This window comes from Anas acuta, chromosome 3 (genome assembly GCF_963932015.1).
Source record: "Anas acuta chromosome 3, bAnaAcu1.1, whole genome shotgun sequence".
Taxonomy (NCBI): domain Eukaryota; kingdom Metazoa; phylum Chordata; class Aves; order Anseriformes; family Anatidae; genus Anas; species Anas acuta.
In genome coordinates, this window is record NC_088981.1 from 48,207,765 (window position 1) to 48,220,315 (window position 12,551).

The 12,551-nt window shown below is 42.6% G+C and overlaps 1 protein-coding gene across 2 annotated transcripts in view; it reads right to left on the reverse strand.

Moving 5' to 3' along the window:
- SLC22A3 (solute carrier family 22 member 3) overlaps nt 1–12,551 on the reverse strand; it is a 31,470-nt gene that overhangs the window by 3,648 nt on the left and 15,271 nt on the right. For both annotated transcript variants that reach the window (XM_068676978.1, XM_068676979.1), the window contains exons 5-10: nt 12,067–12,184; nt 6,740–6,837; nt 6,389–6,603; nt 3,388–3,496; nt 3,050–3,162; nt 497–596 (exon numbers count right to left, since the gene is read on the reverse strand). In XM_068676978.1, coding sequence (XP_068533079.1) covers nt 497–596; nt 3,050–3,162; nt 3,388–3,496; nt 6,389–6,603; nt 6,740–6,837; nt 12,067–12,184 — 753 coding nt within the window. The remainder of the gene's footprint in view (nt 1–496; nt 597–3,049; nt 3,163–3,387; nt 3,497–6,388; nt 6,604–6,739; nt 6,838–12,066; nt 12,185–12,551) is intronic.

The window sequence follows — 12,551 nt, forward strand, 5'->3', positions numbered from 1 at the left end:
GAGTGGGGAAACTATGTTTATATCTCTTCAGCTACAAATTCATCTTGTAGGTGACTTTTCAGTGGCTTCACAAACTGTGGAAAAGCTCCCATTATCAAAGGCCCTTCCTCACTTGATGCTTTGACTGAGGTAAGGGCTGGTTTTCCTGACCAGAGAGCTGCAGGCTATCTTTTGCAGCCTCTCCCTTGTACATTATCATTTTCTGTTTTCAGAAGTGCACAGGACAACTTTGTGCCCTTATGAGATTTTTTTCTGTATTTACAGGACCTGTCCCCATAATTTTTTGTTGTTGTTGTTTCCTGTTTTTTAACAACCTGACTTAGTGGTACTGAAAAAGAAAATTGAGGAAAATATCACCTGCTCATAGTATCATCCTGATTAGGGAATTTACTTTGACACTCAAAACACATCAATCATTTATGACAGATGACAAGGTTAGAGGAGGACACCCTAAGGAAATCTCACATGGGTAAAAGTAAGAAAATACATATCATACCTTGATAGCTGCTCTACATCCTCCACTGTCTCTGGTAAGGAGATTCCCTTTGTCTCTGGTAAAAGCATTACTAGGATCCCGCAGACAACTGCAAGAATACCTACAGTGGACATGGAAGAAACAAAAAAAGCAATAAAAAAGTATTATAGCAATTGTGTTAAAGCAATAAAAAAGTGTAAAAGTGTTAAAGCAATAAAAAAGTGTTATTTTTCTTATTTTCAGGGTTTATCAGCTGAGGAAGGCTTACTCAGATTAGGGTTAAAGTGAGATGTTTAAAATGCAACATGTATTTCTGATTAGTCCTGCTTGTAAAAGCACCTTCATGATAAATTACTTTAACCTATTAAAAAACAAACAAACAAACCAAAACAGAACAAAACACCTGAGGGCTATGGGTTCATTTGCAGCCTGAATTACCCCAAAAGGGATCATTTGAAGATCAAAATTTTATGTCCTTCAACAGGTGCAGATAGTGTGATTAGATAATGTGAACACAATATTTCTATAAATGTCTATTATTGGAATAATGGTAATTTTTTAATGTATTTTTTTTAAAATGTCTTTTGTTTTTCCATTTTTGTTTTAAAGCTAAATTTGTCTTTAGTACCATTAGTACCATTTTCCCTTCTTACTTTATCCTATCCCTTTTGCTTTTTTCCCAGCCACATGTACTTCCTCTAAGACTGGTTTATTTGCAGACTTCAGCTTCCTTGTTGGAAAAAATCTACTTTCTTTTTTTTCTTTTTTTTTTTTTTTTTTTGTTCCCGCAGACTTACTTCATAGGGCTCATTTCTCCAAAATTAAACTGAGGAAAAGAGTTTTAGAGGAAGAAGTTGTGGCTAATATAACATCCGGTCTTAACTGTATATACAAAACAGACAAGCAAACCAACCAACCAAATAAACAAACAAAAAACAACAAATATTTCTTAAGGGACATCAACCTCCATTATCCAGAGATTGAGCTTATTTCTCTGCAATTACAGAACTTAGCTGTAATATTTCTCAGTCTCAAAACACCTAACATAATTTCTATGGTTTTTCAACCAAGCTACTGAAAGGGCCTTATGGTGTAAATGCCTGAAGTAACTAGGAAAATAAAACTAACATTCACACTTTTAAGGAAAAGGTACAGCATTGAAGAGGCTTTCAGGGTAGGGCATAACTGCATTCCCTAGGCTCCCAACCTTAGATGCTATCGCGCTGGGGAAACTTGGTGTGCTAGCTCTAAGGAACACCACGGAGCGTAGAGTGGAGTGGAGACACCACGGCTAGGCTCTGTAATCAGGTGGGGCCTCGATTGTTCTTGTGCACAAAGCTGCACTTTTTGCCACCCTAAGCCAAAGACCTGTCATGTTTTGACAAATGCTGTACCCTAGTGTTCTTTTTGCTCATTATAATATCATTATAATACCAAAACACACCTCCATCCCAAAAGCTACCCGCCTCCAAGGTGTGACCACCCCTCACTGAGCATGCGCCCTGAATTTCTCGGAGCCTATTACTTTAAACGGAGACGGGAAAACTTTACACCAATCATAACTAAGATATGCTTGACTAGAGCCACTCAAGCTCCACCTAAAAGATAGAAAATAATATAAATTGGCCCAAGTGAGAGGGGATGTTAGGGAAGATACCATCGTCAGGGGAGATACCATCCCGAGGACATACAACATCCTTAGGACCTCCTGACTCCTGGGATCAGTCGACGGGCTGAGCCTCTCTTCCCCCCCCATTGGGACGCCTTTGGGTGAGATCTGAATATTTGCTTATAAATCTCTATAGAGTCTTTGATCCTTTTAACGTGTTTATTTCTAGGCTGCGCACCTGTAACACCTGTAACACCTGTAACACCTATAACACCTGTAACACCTGTAACACCTATAACACCTATAACACCTATAACATCTGTAACACCTACAACACCTGTATAACATCTGTAACACCTATAACACCTGTGTATTTCATGCATACTAGCTTGCTTTTGCAGATAGTCACTATCACCGGCAATCCAAAAGAACCTGATTATCTGTTGCTGTAATAAACCATACTTGATTGCATTGTGATAGCTCTCATTAATGCAACTAGGGTGAGGGTGGTTATCTGTGATAGTTCAGTGTTCTGAATCTAACCAGACCCCCAGACGGTTAATGCATTTTTGGTGAATGTCTGAACGGACCCCCAGGTGGTTAATACGTTTTTTGGTGAATGTCTGAGCGGACCCCCAGGCGGTTATTACGTTTTTGGTGAATGTCCGAACGGACCCCCAGTTTTGGTGAATGTCCGACTGGTTCAGTACTCTGAATCCAACCGGGCCCGTAACGGTTAATCAGCTACACCCCTTTAACGCGACAGGCCTGAGATCTTCCATCGTGTGCTGTGAAACCACCCATACCTCACCTATTTGCTGGTTAGACTCTTTTGCTAGACATGAAGGTTGAGAGGGGATGGCTTGAGTGGGAGATAAGGCCCATGCTACAATTTTGCCCTAAGAAAAAAGCTCAGCTAGGAGGAAAATATATTAACAAAAAGTGTATTTAAAGTCAATTCTTACTGAAAATAATTAGAGGTAGCTCCAACCAAACAGCTGCTAGTCGGAAAAGCAGGAATGGGGCTATGATCCCACCTAGGTCACACAAACTCGAGCACAGGGAAACACCAAAGTTTCTGAAAAAAAAAATAATAGTGCCAGATATTTGAGAGATGCTTAGCAAACAGATGAGCAGCAGTTTGAGAAGCAGCACGTAGGATTAACTCCAAAATTATCTTGTCAGTATATGCCATCCACACTGATGAGCAGCTTGCTGTTCAGTAAGGAAACTCTGGAGAAAAGTGAGTTTTACTCAAAAGCAGTGAAATAGGTGAAAAGCTGAGGGAAAAGTTTCAACTTACCTCAGTATTGTTGGGTACAACTCGGAGTTCACAAGGTAGACAATTTCAAAAGCGATTGTGATGCCCAGCCTTCCCAGCGTGGCCACGGTGGTTTTGAGCCATGGGATATCTGTCCATTCAAAAAGAAACCCTGGTGAGCCATGCTTTACTACACCCGCAGCCTGCTGCCAGCCAGCTCTCACTTACAGGGATTTTACTCCGGTACCTGCATTGGTTGCAGCAGAGCATTTTTCAGATACAGGGGCACAAGGAAAGCCTATGCCCAGTTGTCTGTGAAGTGCAGATCACAGTAAAACACAAGCAAGGGTGAGAAAACAAAACAAAACAAAAGCTGTGATAGATGGTGGAACAACTCCTCTCTGCCTGAGTGACCACGCACCCTCCTTGTCAGAGGCTGGTTATGGAGCTAGATGGACCACGGGTCTCACTCAGCCATACCATTTCTATTCTTCTGCTTCTAAAAGAATAAGCTCCAAGCCCTGTCAGTGAAAACTACAACGCAGGAACACTGAATCAGTGCAAGTCAGACTGAAAAACCACTTCTGTAGCTATCAATCTATATTGACATTTATTGCTTTCTGACATCATGAGAGACTGCTTTGGAGAATCAGAAATAAATTCCAACCTTATGATTCAAGGGGTATAACACTGTTCTCCTTAGAGCAGGCCAACTACAATTCACTGTTTAGCCATTGCACATTAGACACACTCCTAACGATGTTAATTTTGGGTACCCTTGCCATGTACCTTGTGCAGGCACAGCCAGCTCTGGGTCACTCTGACCAGCTCTCCCTGCTCTGCTCAGTCTCTGCAATAGTCACATCTGCACCACAGGGCAGAGTCATCCTGCCTCACTGTATGCAACACTTCAGCAGTGCTCCAGCCCTATCTGGAGAGCTGGTGGCCTCTGGAAGAGAGCCACAAGGAACATAATGAGGACTGCTGCAATGCCCTTACAAGAGGACAGTCTGCCATATGAAACAACCATGACTGGGCAGCCTGGGAGGTTAGTGAAACAGCAAGCCTGAGCCTGTCACGAAGGGGAGCTCTGCCACTGGAGAGGGCTCTGGCAGTGGCTGTGTTTTCTCATGACTCCAATAGGAGGAACAAGAAAACATTTCAGTTTGCTCTGAAGTGGAAAATGGATGCTTGGGTGTTTTTCCCTTCCAAAACAATCAAACAAACCCCCCAACAAATTTCATCCCATGCTGCAAAATTGCCTTTGCCCTCAAAAGCTCTGTTTTGAAACACTTGCAAGAAAAGCAAAGGCTGGAAAGAACAAAACAAATTCACATTGTCACCCTGGCACCCCTTCAGTCTGTCGGGTCCCTGAGGTGAGGGTGATGCACGTGTGGCTCCTCCCTCTGCCATGGGACTTGAACTGTGTGAGCACCCCAGGGTGACCAAGCCCTCATAAATTGCCGCTTCATTTCACACCTGTGCAAACACTTCTCCTGAAAGCAGGACTTGGGCCTCAGGTGTCCCATCTGTGAGTCCTCAGGACTGGGCCCTCTGTTTCTGAATTGCAGTGCCCCATGGTGGGGAGCAGGCAGGCACCCACTCATGGCCTGGTGGCTTGTCAGAGAGGCTTGCAGCAGTGGGGACATAAGCGATCATGGGCAAAATCCATCAGAAGAGCAGAGCCAGCCAGCATTCACAGACTTCAGTGGTCTAGCTGATGAACTCAAATAAGTGAGGACAACACTGCATCATCCCAGGGTGCAGTCTCACAGCCACCAGTGCCAGCACCACAACAGAGTGCTGACCTTCCTGCTCCATATCCCTGTCACATCGTTTCTACTTCTACTGAAGCAATGAAGCTCCTCAAACATGCAATACAATTTTAAGTATTTTTGGAGGAAACCCTCTGAAGGAAGCTTAACTGAGAGGGAGGTGAACTAACACCCCTCTCTGAAGTATTTTATTTTGCACTCACTGCAAACCTGCCCGGTCTTGTCAACACATCTTACCTTGAAGTGGCTCCCTGTGGCTCTTCTCAAGAAAAACTATTGTCCCATAATAAAATCTGGAGCTAAAACCTTTAAGGCTAGCCAGGATTGTCACTCATTTTGAGAGGAACATCCCTGGGAGGAATCAGCCTCTCTAATGCCAGTTTGGCTGCCAGTTCTTAGCTACACTGAGGCAAAGCACACTGATGTGGTAACACAGGGTGCAGAGCAACTTCAAATGCTTCCCTGGGGATACACACTTGGTGGTACCATAAAACAGCTACACAGGAGGGAAAACAATTTAAAGAAAAGAATGGAGTGCTGGGAAACCTTCAAGCAATATCAGACCCTTTGGTCGTCCTTGAAATCAGTTAAGGGTGATGTAATTGAAAGTCATAGCTTTTCTCTACCCTCTTCAGCATTGTCCAAAGCCCTGGGAAGGTGAGGGCAGGGAAGCTGTCCTTGTTGCCTGCTGCAGACCCTACACCCTGTTGTGGTTTGGATGGGGATGGAAGGGCTGGGGAGAATAAGGGTGGCCAGAGCACATTGCAGCCTGGCATTGCTGGGCCACTGGAATAACCTGACAGTGCCAGGAGAGCCATGACACCAGGGGAAGGTCTTGAGAGGTTAGGCCATGTTTTATTTTTCTAGGCATCATTTTATTTTTGAATGAGGAGACTCCAACAGTGCCTCAGCTAAATCACTGATTTCTAACATTTTTAAGTGTCTTCCAAGTCAGGGAATGTATCTTCCTCTCATGTTAGTATATTCTTCTCTTGCACAAGTCTTCAAAACAATATAGGGCCTTTATATACGTATTTTCCATGACTACACCCATTTGTTGCTCACTGCCCATCAGAGATCTGACCATTACATGTCCCAGGACAGTCTATAAGTAAATAAAGAATTGTTTCATGACTGTGGTGTTGCTTGCATCATCAGCCAGATTGTACTTCTATCTACCACTTTGTGTGGCCTCCTGTCCTTGCTTAAGGGGTCAGAAAGAAGATATTGACCTAAAGATCTTGATGTTGGGAAGGGTTGGAAATTACCTTCTGGCAAGAAGGCAGTAATGAGACATGCAATTCCTGCCACAAAGTTGCTTATTGCGAAGGGAAGGCGCCGGCCAAAGCGATCAATTGTCACTAAAATTAGGAGAGCGGCAGGCAGCTCAACAGCTCCTGAAATGAAGAAGTCCAGGTAGAGGTTTCCTCCAACAATTCCTAGGCGCATGACAAGCCCTTGGTAGATCAGGGCACTTGTGAACCTAGACAGCAAAGGGAAAAAATACTGAGAGGCAAACAAATGACTGCAGGCAGCCAGAAAGACCCTAAAATTCACGAGGGGGTTATTCTTGATAACACCTCACCCTTGTAACAAGTAGCACTGAGGTGGGCACTCACCAGGCATACATCAGGATAAGCGTGTTTCTCCTCATCTGAGGAGTCCTCACCAGGTCCAGAAAGGAGGGATTGCTGACCTCTGCGTTGCTAACAGTGATCTGAGGAGAAAGGCAAGCAGCAAAGTCAGCTGTCAGATGTCAGGCAGGCACTGGAGCAGGGTTTCTAAGTAAACGCAGTGCTCAGCAGTATTTCAGTCAAGCAAGCAAAGGTGCTGATGACCTGGTTTGCTGCTTTTAGCACTCCAGAGCAGTGTGAAGTTATGGGAAATAGCTTACAGCTGAATACAGCTGCTGGTTTTCCTTAACAGCGACCATGCAAAAATTAGAAAGAAATCCCAAATCTTGACTAGAGAGTAGAAAAATGATTTCCTCAGAGTAAACTGAGAGAGGTTGACCTGGAACGCCTTGAAAGACAATAAATGGCTTTTGCAATGTCACAGTCACTTGGAGTAGAGAATGTCACAGGATGGCCAAAGCTATCAGGTTGTCAGAAAGCTGCTGGTAATACACCTGGGCACCAGGAAGTAAAGAGAAGTGTGAGAAAAATCAGATCTGTGAAGGCGCTTGGGTGATGCAAAACTTAACTGGTGAAATTCAGAGGCACTTAAAATATAAAAGCACTATGACGAGCAAGGCTTTTGCCCTGAAACAACTAAAAATCCCACAAAGTATGAATTAACAGTTCTCATATGCCTGAGAGGTACTGTAAATCTGTTCACAATTTCTCCAGTACAGACACAATGAGGCAGTTGGTGAAGTTATTAGCTAGAAGGTTTAACACTAACAGAATGGGCAGGGTTTCATGCAGCCTGTGATTATGTTTTGTAATTCATTACCATAGGATTTTGTGGAGCCAGAACACATCCATGGAGGCTGGCTCATCCAGCAGGTTTTAACCATGATGGGTCAAAGGGACACCCTGACCAAGGGGTTCCCCAAGCTGGCCAGCAACTGGGGGAACATACAAGGGGAAGAATCAGTCTACTCCTGTCAAGGATGCTGCCCTTAATTTGTTTCTAATCATCTACTGTAGGTATTTACAACACATAATAATACTAAGACACATGCTGGCAGCCCTTTGGTTTGTACGTTCACTTTGCAGATGAGGAAGACAAGGAAGAGAAGGCATAGGTGGTTTTAGGCAGGGACCAATATGGGTCTGCCCAAGAACTGGCAGCCACAGCTGAGGTTTCCATCAGCTCTCAGAGAAGCTGTGGAAGACATGGGGTTAAAACTGATGCATCATTTTGAGGAGAACTCCAGGCAGCCTGGCTGCTGGGACTCCCAGATGTTGCCCCCTCCTGCGAGGAGCCTGAAGAAAGCAGATGGAGGAGCAAGCCCTTCTCTGCAACCAAAGCACTCGCTGCCCTGCACCCACACAAGGAGCCCAAGGACACAATCCCAGCCCATGGGGAGACAAGGTGAGAAGACATAGAGGTATATGGGATCTCACACATCCATGATGAGGCAACAGGCAAAGCCCAAGGCATTTGCAAAGGGGCTCCTCAGCTATGCCCACAGTTCTTCTGTGTTGTTCACATCAGAAGATAGCACAGAGAGATTTGTCTGACTGAATTTAAGCATGACTTTTTCGTTACTAAGTGCCACAAAACTCAGACAATAAGTGGACAGAGAAATGCCACATTTGTTTGAACTTCCTTTCTACTCTGTCTTGCTTTTCTTCTGCAGCCAGAGCCAGAAGTTTTCTTCAAAGCAGTGCCACTACTGTTGCATGCCAGAGCGCTTTTAGGACAGGCTGATGTTGCCAGGTTTCTACACTGCTCTTGGACTCTCTCATAATATGGTTATAAAGCTTCCGTGACTTGTTTATAACAGCAGGCTGCCAGCCATCATCTGTGCCTTTGTGCAAATATGGCTTTAGTCCTCCAAAGGACCAAAGATAAACTCAACATGGCTGTTACCATATATTTTTATGTCTTAATAAAGTCATAATAACCCCAAGCATGACTGAGCATTTTTTATACATGAAGAAAAAAATCACTGTGTAGTCAGTGAATGATTTGTTGGGAAGAAAATCCTCTTTTTGTTCCTTGAAGTCAAGGAGAGCTTTGCTATTCACATCACTGCAGCCAGGAATTCTAAGACAGAGCCCATGTTTCCAAGATACACTACCTGGAGACTCTGTAGAAAGTTTTGTAAATAACTTTCATGACATTTTTATGTCCCATCAAATTACATCTCGTTCTTTTCTGCAATAATTTTTAAAGGTTCCCAAAACACAGCACAGACACATAATTCTGCACAGGAGAGTACATGCATGCATATGTATGATATTTATGCATGGACATTAATATATACTAGAAATATCTATGTGTAAAGGGAGAGGGGTTCTTGATCCACAACTCTCTCAAGGAGCAGTCTTTACGCAGCTGGCCACAGCTCAGTCTGCTTTTGGACAGAGACCAAGAGATAATTACAAGCAACTAGGAAAAAAAAAAAAAGTTTATAAAATACAAAAAAAAAAAAAAGTTAATGAGTTATGTACAGAGCTGAACTGTACCAGTGTTGTAACTCAGACAGCAAAATAAAGAAATGTTTATCTGTTTTTATACAGAGGTCATTTGTGGCTTCTGCATGCCAATAAAAGCACAAAGCTCTTATGTCCAGAGCCATGCAAGGGAGCCAGCCAATGAAACTGTTCTAGAGGTACTGGAAAATCATAACCAAAATGCACTGAAGGATAACATTTCTCTCTTCTCCCTGCCCCTCCACACCTGCACCTCTCTGCCTGAAATTCTGGAGCTGCAACATGAAAGAGCACTCTGACGTGACTTAAGGCAAGAAATACATTCGATCCCCCACTGACACGCTTCCTGGAGATTCTCTCTCTTCTCTGGGCACAGAACCAAGGATGACAGACATTGTGTATTGAAAAGGTCCTGGGAAGAGATCCAGCATGAATCTGGGTGTGTGGAGGGTAATCTGCTGCAGCTGTGAGGGGCTTAGGGACATGAGGTGGAACTCTTCTAAAAGAAATTAAATATGACTTTAAGCAATAAGTAGTGAAAGACACACATCTCCATTCTGATGTAAGGCTCAGAAAATGCTCACGTCTTGCGAGAGGCAGCAGGTGCAGGAGTGCAGGGCTGAATGTGAAGGGAGAGCTGCAGCAGCACAAATTTCCCACTGAATTTCTTTGGAACCAGGTAATGCTGACCAGAACAGGGGAACCTCAGTGAACCTCTAGCACAATGAGCAGAGGTAGCCATTTCTCTCTCTTTAGCCAGTCATTTCAGTTTGTTTCTCTCTCACCGATTTCAATCTGCAGTCCTCCAGTTGTGCCAGCGGCTACTCCGACGTGCCTAGCACAGACCACTCTGTTTTGTGGGACAGTTGGGAGTGATTTCCTGACCTTGTCTGGTACCACAGCGATGCCCATGTTCATAGGAGAAATGGCTCACTAATTTCTGGCCCAGCCTATTACTCCTTATCAAAGCTCAATATCACACTCCTTATCACAATGCTTCAATAATGTACAACAGTCTTATTCTTTATATCCCATTTCTTGACTAAAGAAGTAATATATAACTTTTACACTGACAACCCCTCCTCCCTATCATTAATTTTTGCCGGCTACCCTGAACCACATAACATTCAAAAAAACTTCATTTTTGAAGTTTTTGAACAGATCTTCTCTGTTGATCTATCTAGTTTTGACTTTTGACTTTACAAAATCATCAGTCCAGATTCACCTATTTTAGGAGGTATAGCATAGGTCAGGGCCCAGCTTCTCTACAGAGTCTACTCTATGAAGTTTAACTTGCCAGAGCTGTTATTATCTGTCATTAACATACGCTTCATGAAGTGAAAATATGATCTTACATTGGTATAAATAATCTAGCTATTTCTATAACACTTCTGTTGTTGTATATCTCTTCCTGTGTGCACTTCATGCAAAGTCTGTATTTATACCAACAATGTTCTTGAATAAGCAGAACCGCTTAGTCTGAGTGTCTGATTTATGAAGCATGCCTCTTACCAGATAAATAAAATCCTGTGCATTTGGAAACAGATATCTGGTGTTTCAGGAAGAGAGTTCCAAACCTTATTGCTTGGGGTTCATCCAGAATTATATTCTAGGATTTGGTGAAGAATTTCCACTCTTATTTATTTATTTATTTATTTATTTTGATAAGCTGGTCTAAATTTTCATTTTCTCCCTTGCTAAAAAAGAGCAATGGGAAAGAGCTAGGTAAGATATGAAGCTGTGGGAACCCAGGCTGCCAACTACCTGCTACAAAGCATACACATCATGATGGCCCTTCCTGACAGGGTAGGACACACCAGTCCTCTCTGAACACTGCCAACCCAAAGTCTTTTCCTTTAGACTAAGTGACACTCTAATTAAAAGTCACACATGGTAATTTTGTATATGTGTGAGAATGAATGTATATGCATATGCAAATATGTAGGCTACATGCATATGCTACTACTGTGTACTCATAGATGGCCATTTTCTGTAACTAGTTTCTTTTCAATATGAAAACAATTTCTGAAAGTGTTTAGCTAGTCACCTTCAGGCTAGCAGTCTGCCAGTGTTTTCCCTGTGATTCAATAATGATTTCAAACATTACTGTTAATAGCATTTAACCTCAAAACCTGATTTTTTCTGGAGCAAAACCCCCATTCACATCTGTTATCATTAGTCCATGGGGACAATACAATGGGAAACATGTTCTAAGAGCCAGGCTATGCTACCCAGCAAAGCGAGGCAAATGTTATAATACATAAAAGTGTTATGTTAAATGCATCAGTCCTTTCAGCTTTGTCAAGACCACTTTTCAAAGGACTCTAATTCTAACATATAATTTCCTATTTTTAAACAGTGACGGTGCTTCCCATATTTTGAAATTTTCTGCATGTTTTCCCTAATAGGGATGGAAGCAAATTGATATTTAGAGTTGTGTTTTCTACATGACCTTCTGTTTGGGTTGTAGAAGAAAGGTCTAGCAAAGGAGCCAGGGAAGTGGATCCTTCCATCTCCACTCACACTGTCAGTTTAAACTGTAGCTGCTGTGAAATACCATTGGACCTCAGGCTAGTTTCACATATTTCCCAAAGGTTTTTAAAATTAGGAGTGTTGCAAATGAAAGACTCAACTAACTGTTTTGCAAACTCCCTTTTTTAGCCTGTATCTTTCCACACAATTTTCTTTTAACCCTCTTGTACATAACAATGTAGGTATGGGACTGAAAATCTTGTTCTGGTATGACACTACAAGAGTTTTGCCCACCACACAAATCAAACTGAACCTTCAAAAGATTAGGAAAGCTTAGAGAAAACTCTAGCTCGGACAGATAACAGTACCTCTGAGTAATGTGGTGAGAGATATTTCCCATTGTGTTTTGCAATGTCATGCATGATTTTTAATGCCTTCTCTCCCTTTTTGCGTGTCAGGAGCCAACGTGGAGATTCAGGAACAAACCTGTAGGAACACAGAAGCTATTAACAGGGGTTTCATCCATTACTACCTTAAGTAAAGAATATCCTTTGCCTTTTTCCCACCTTTATACCCAACACACTGATTTTTCAGTCTTGTGGGTAAGAAAGGAGAAAATAGAGTGTATCAGTGCTCTGCAAAGTTGGAAAAGGGAGAAAACTTCTCAGGTGTAAAAGACTTCCCTCCCTTGCTGTGTTCTTTATTTAGATACACATGGCCAGTGGATCAGGCATTTAACCCCATCTCAATTTCCACAGTGTACATCAAAAGTACACCAGAAGATAACCAACAAAATGACAGGCTGTCTGTAGAATGGCAAGGAACTAGTGGAAGTCAACATCACCTACATGTA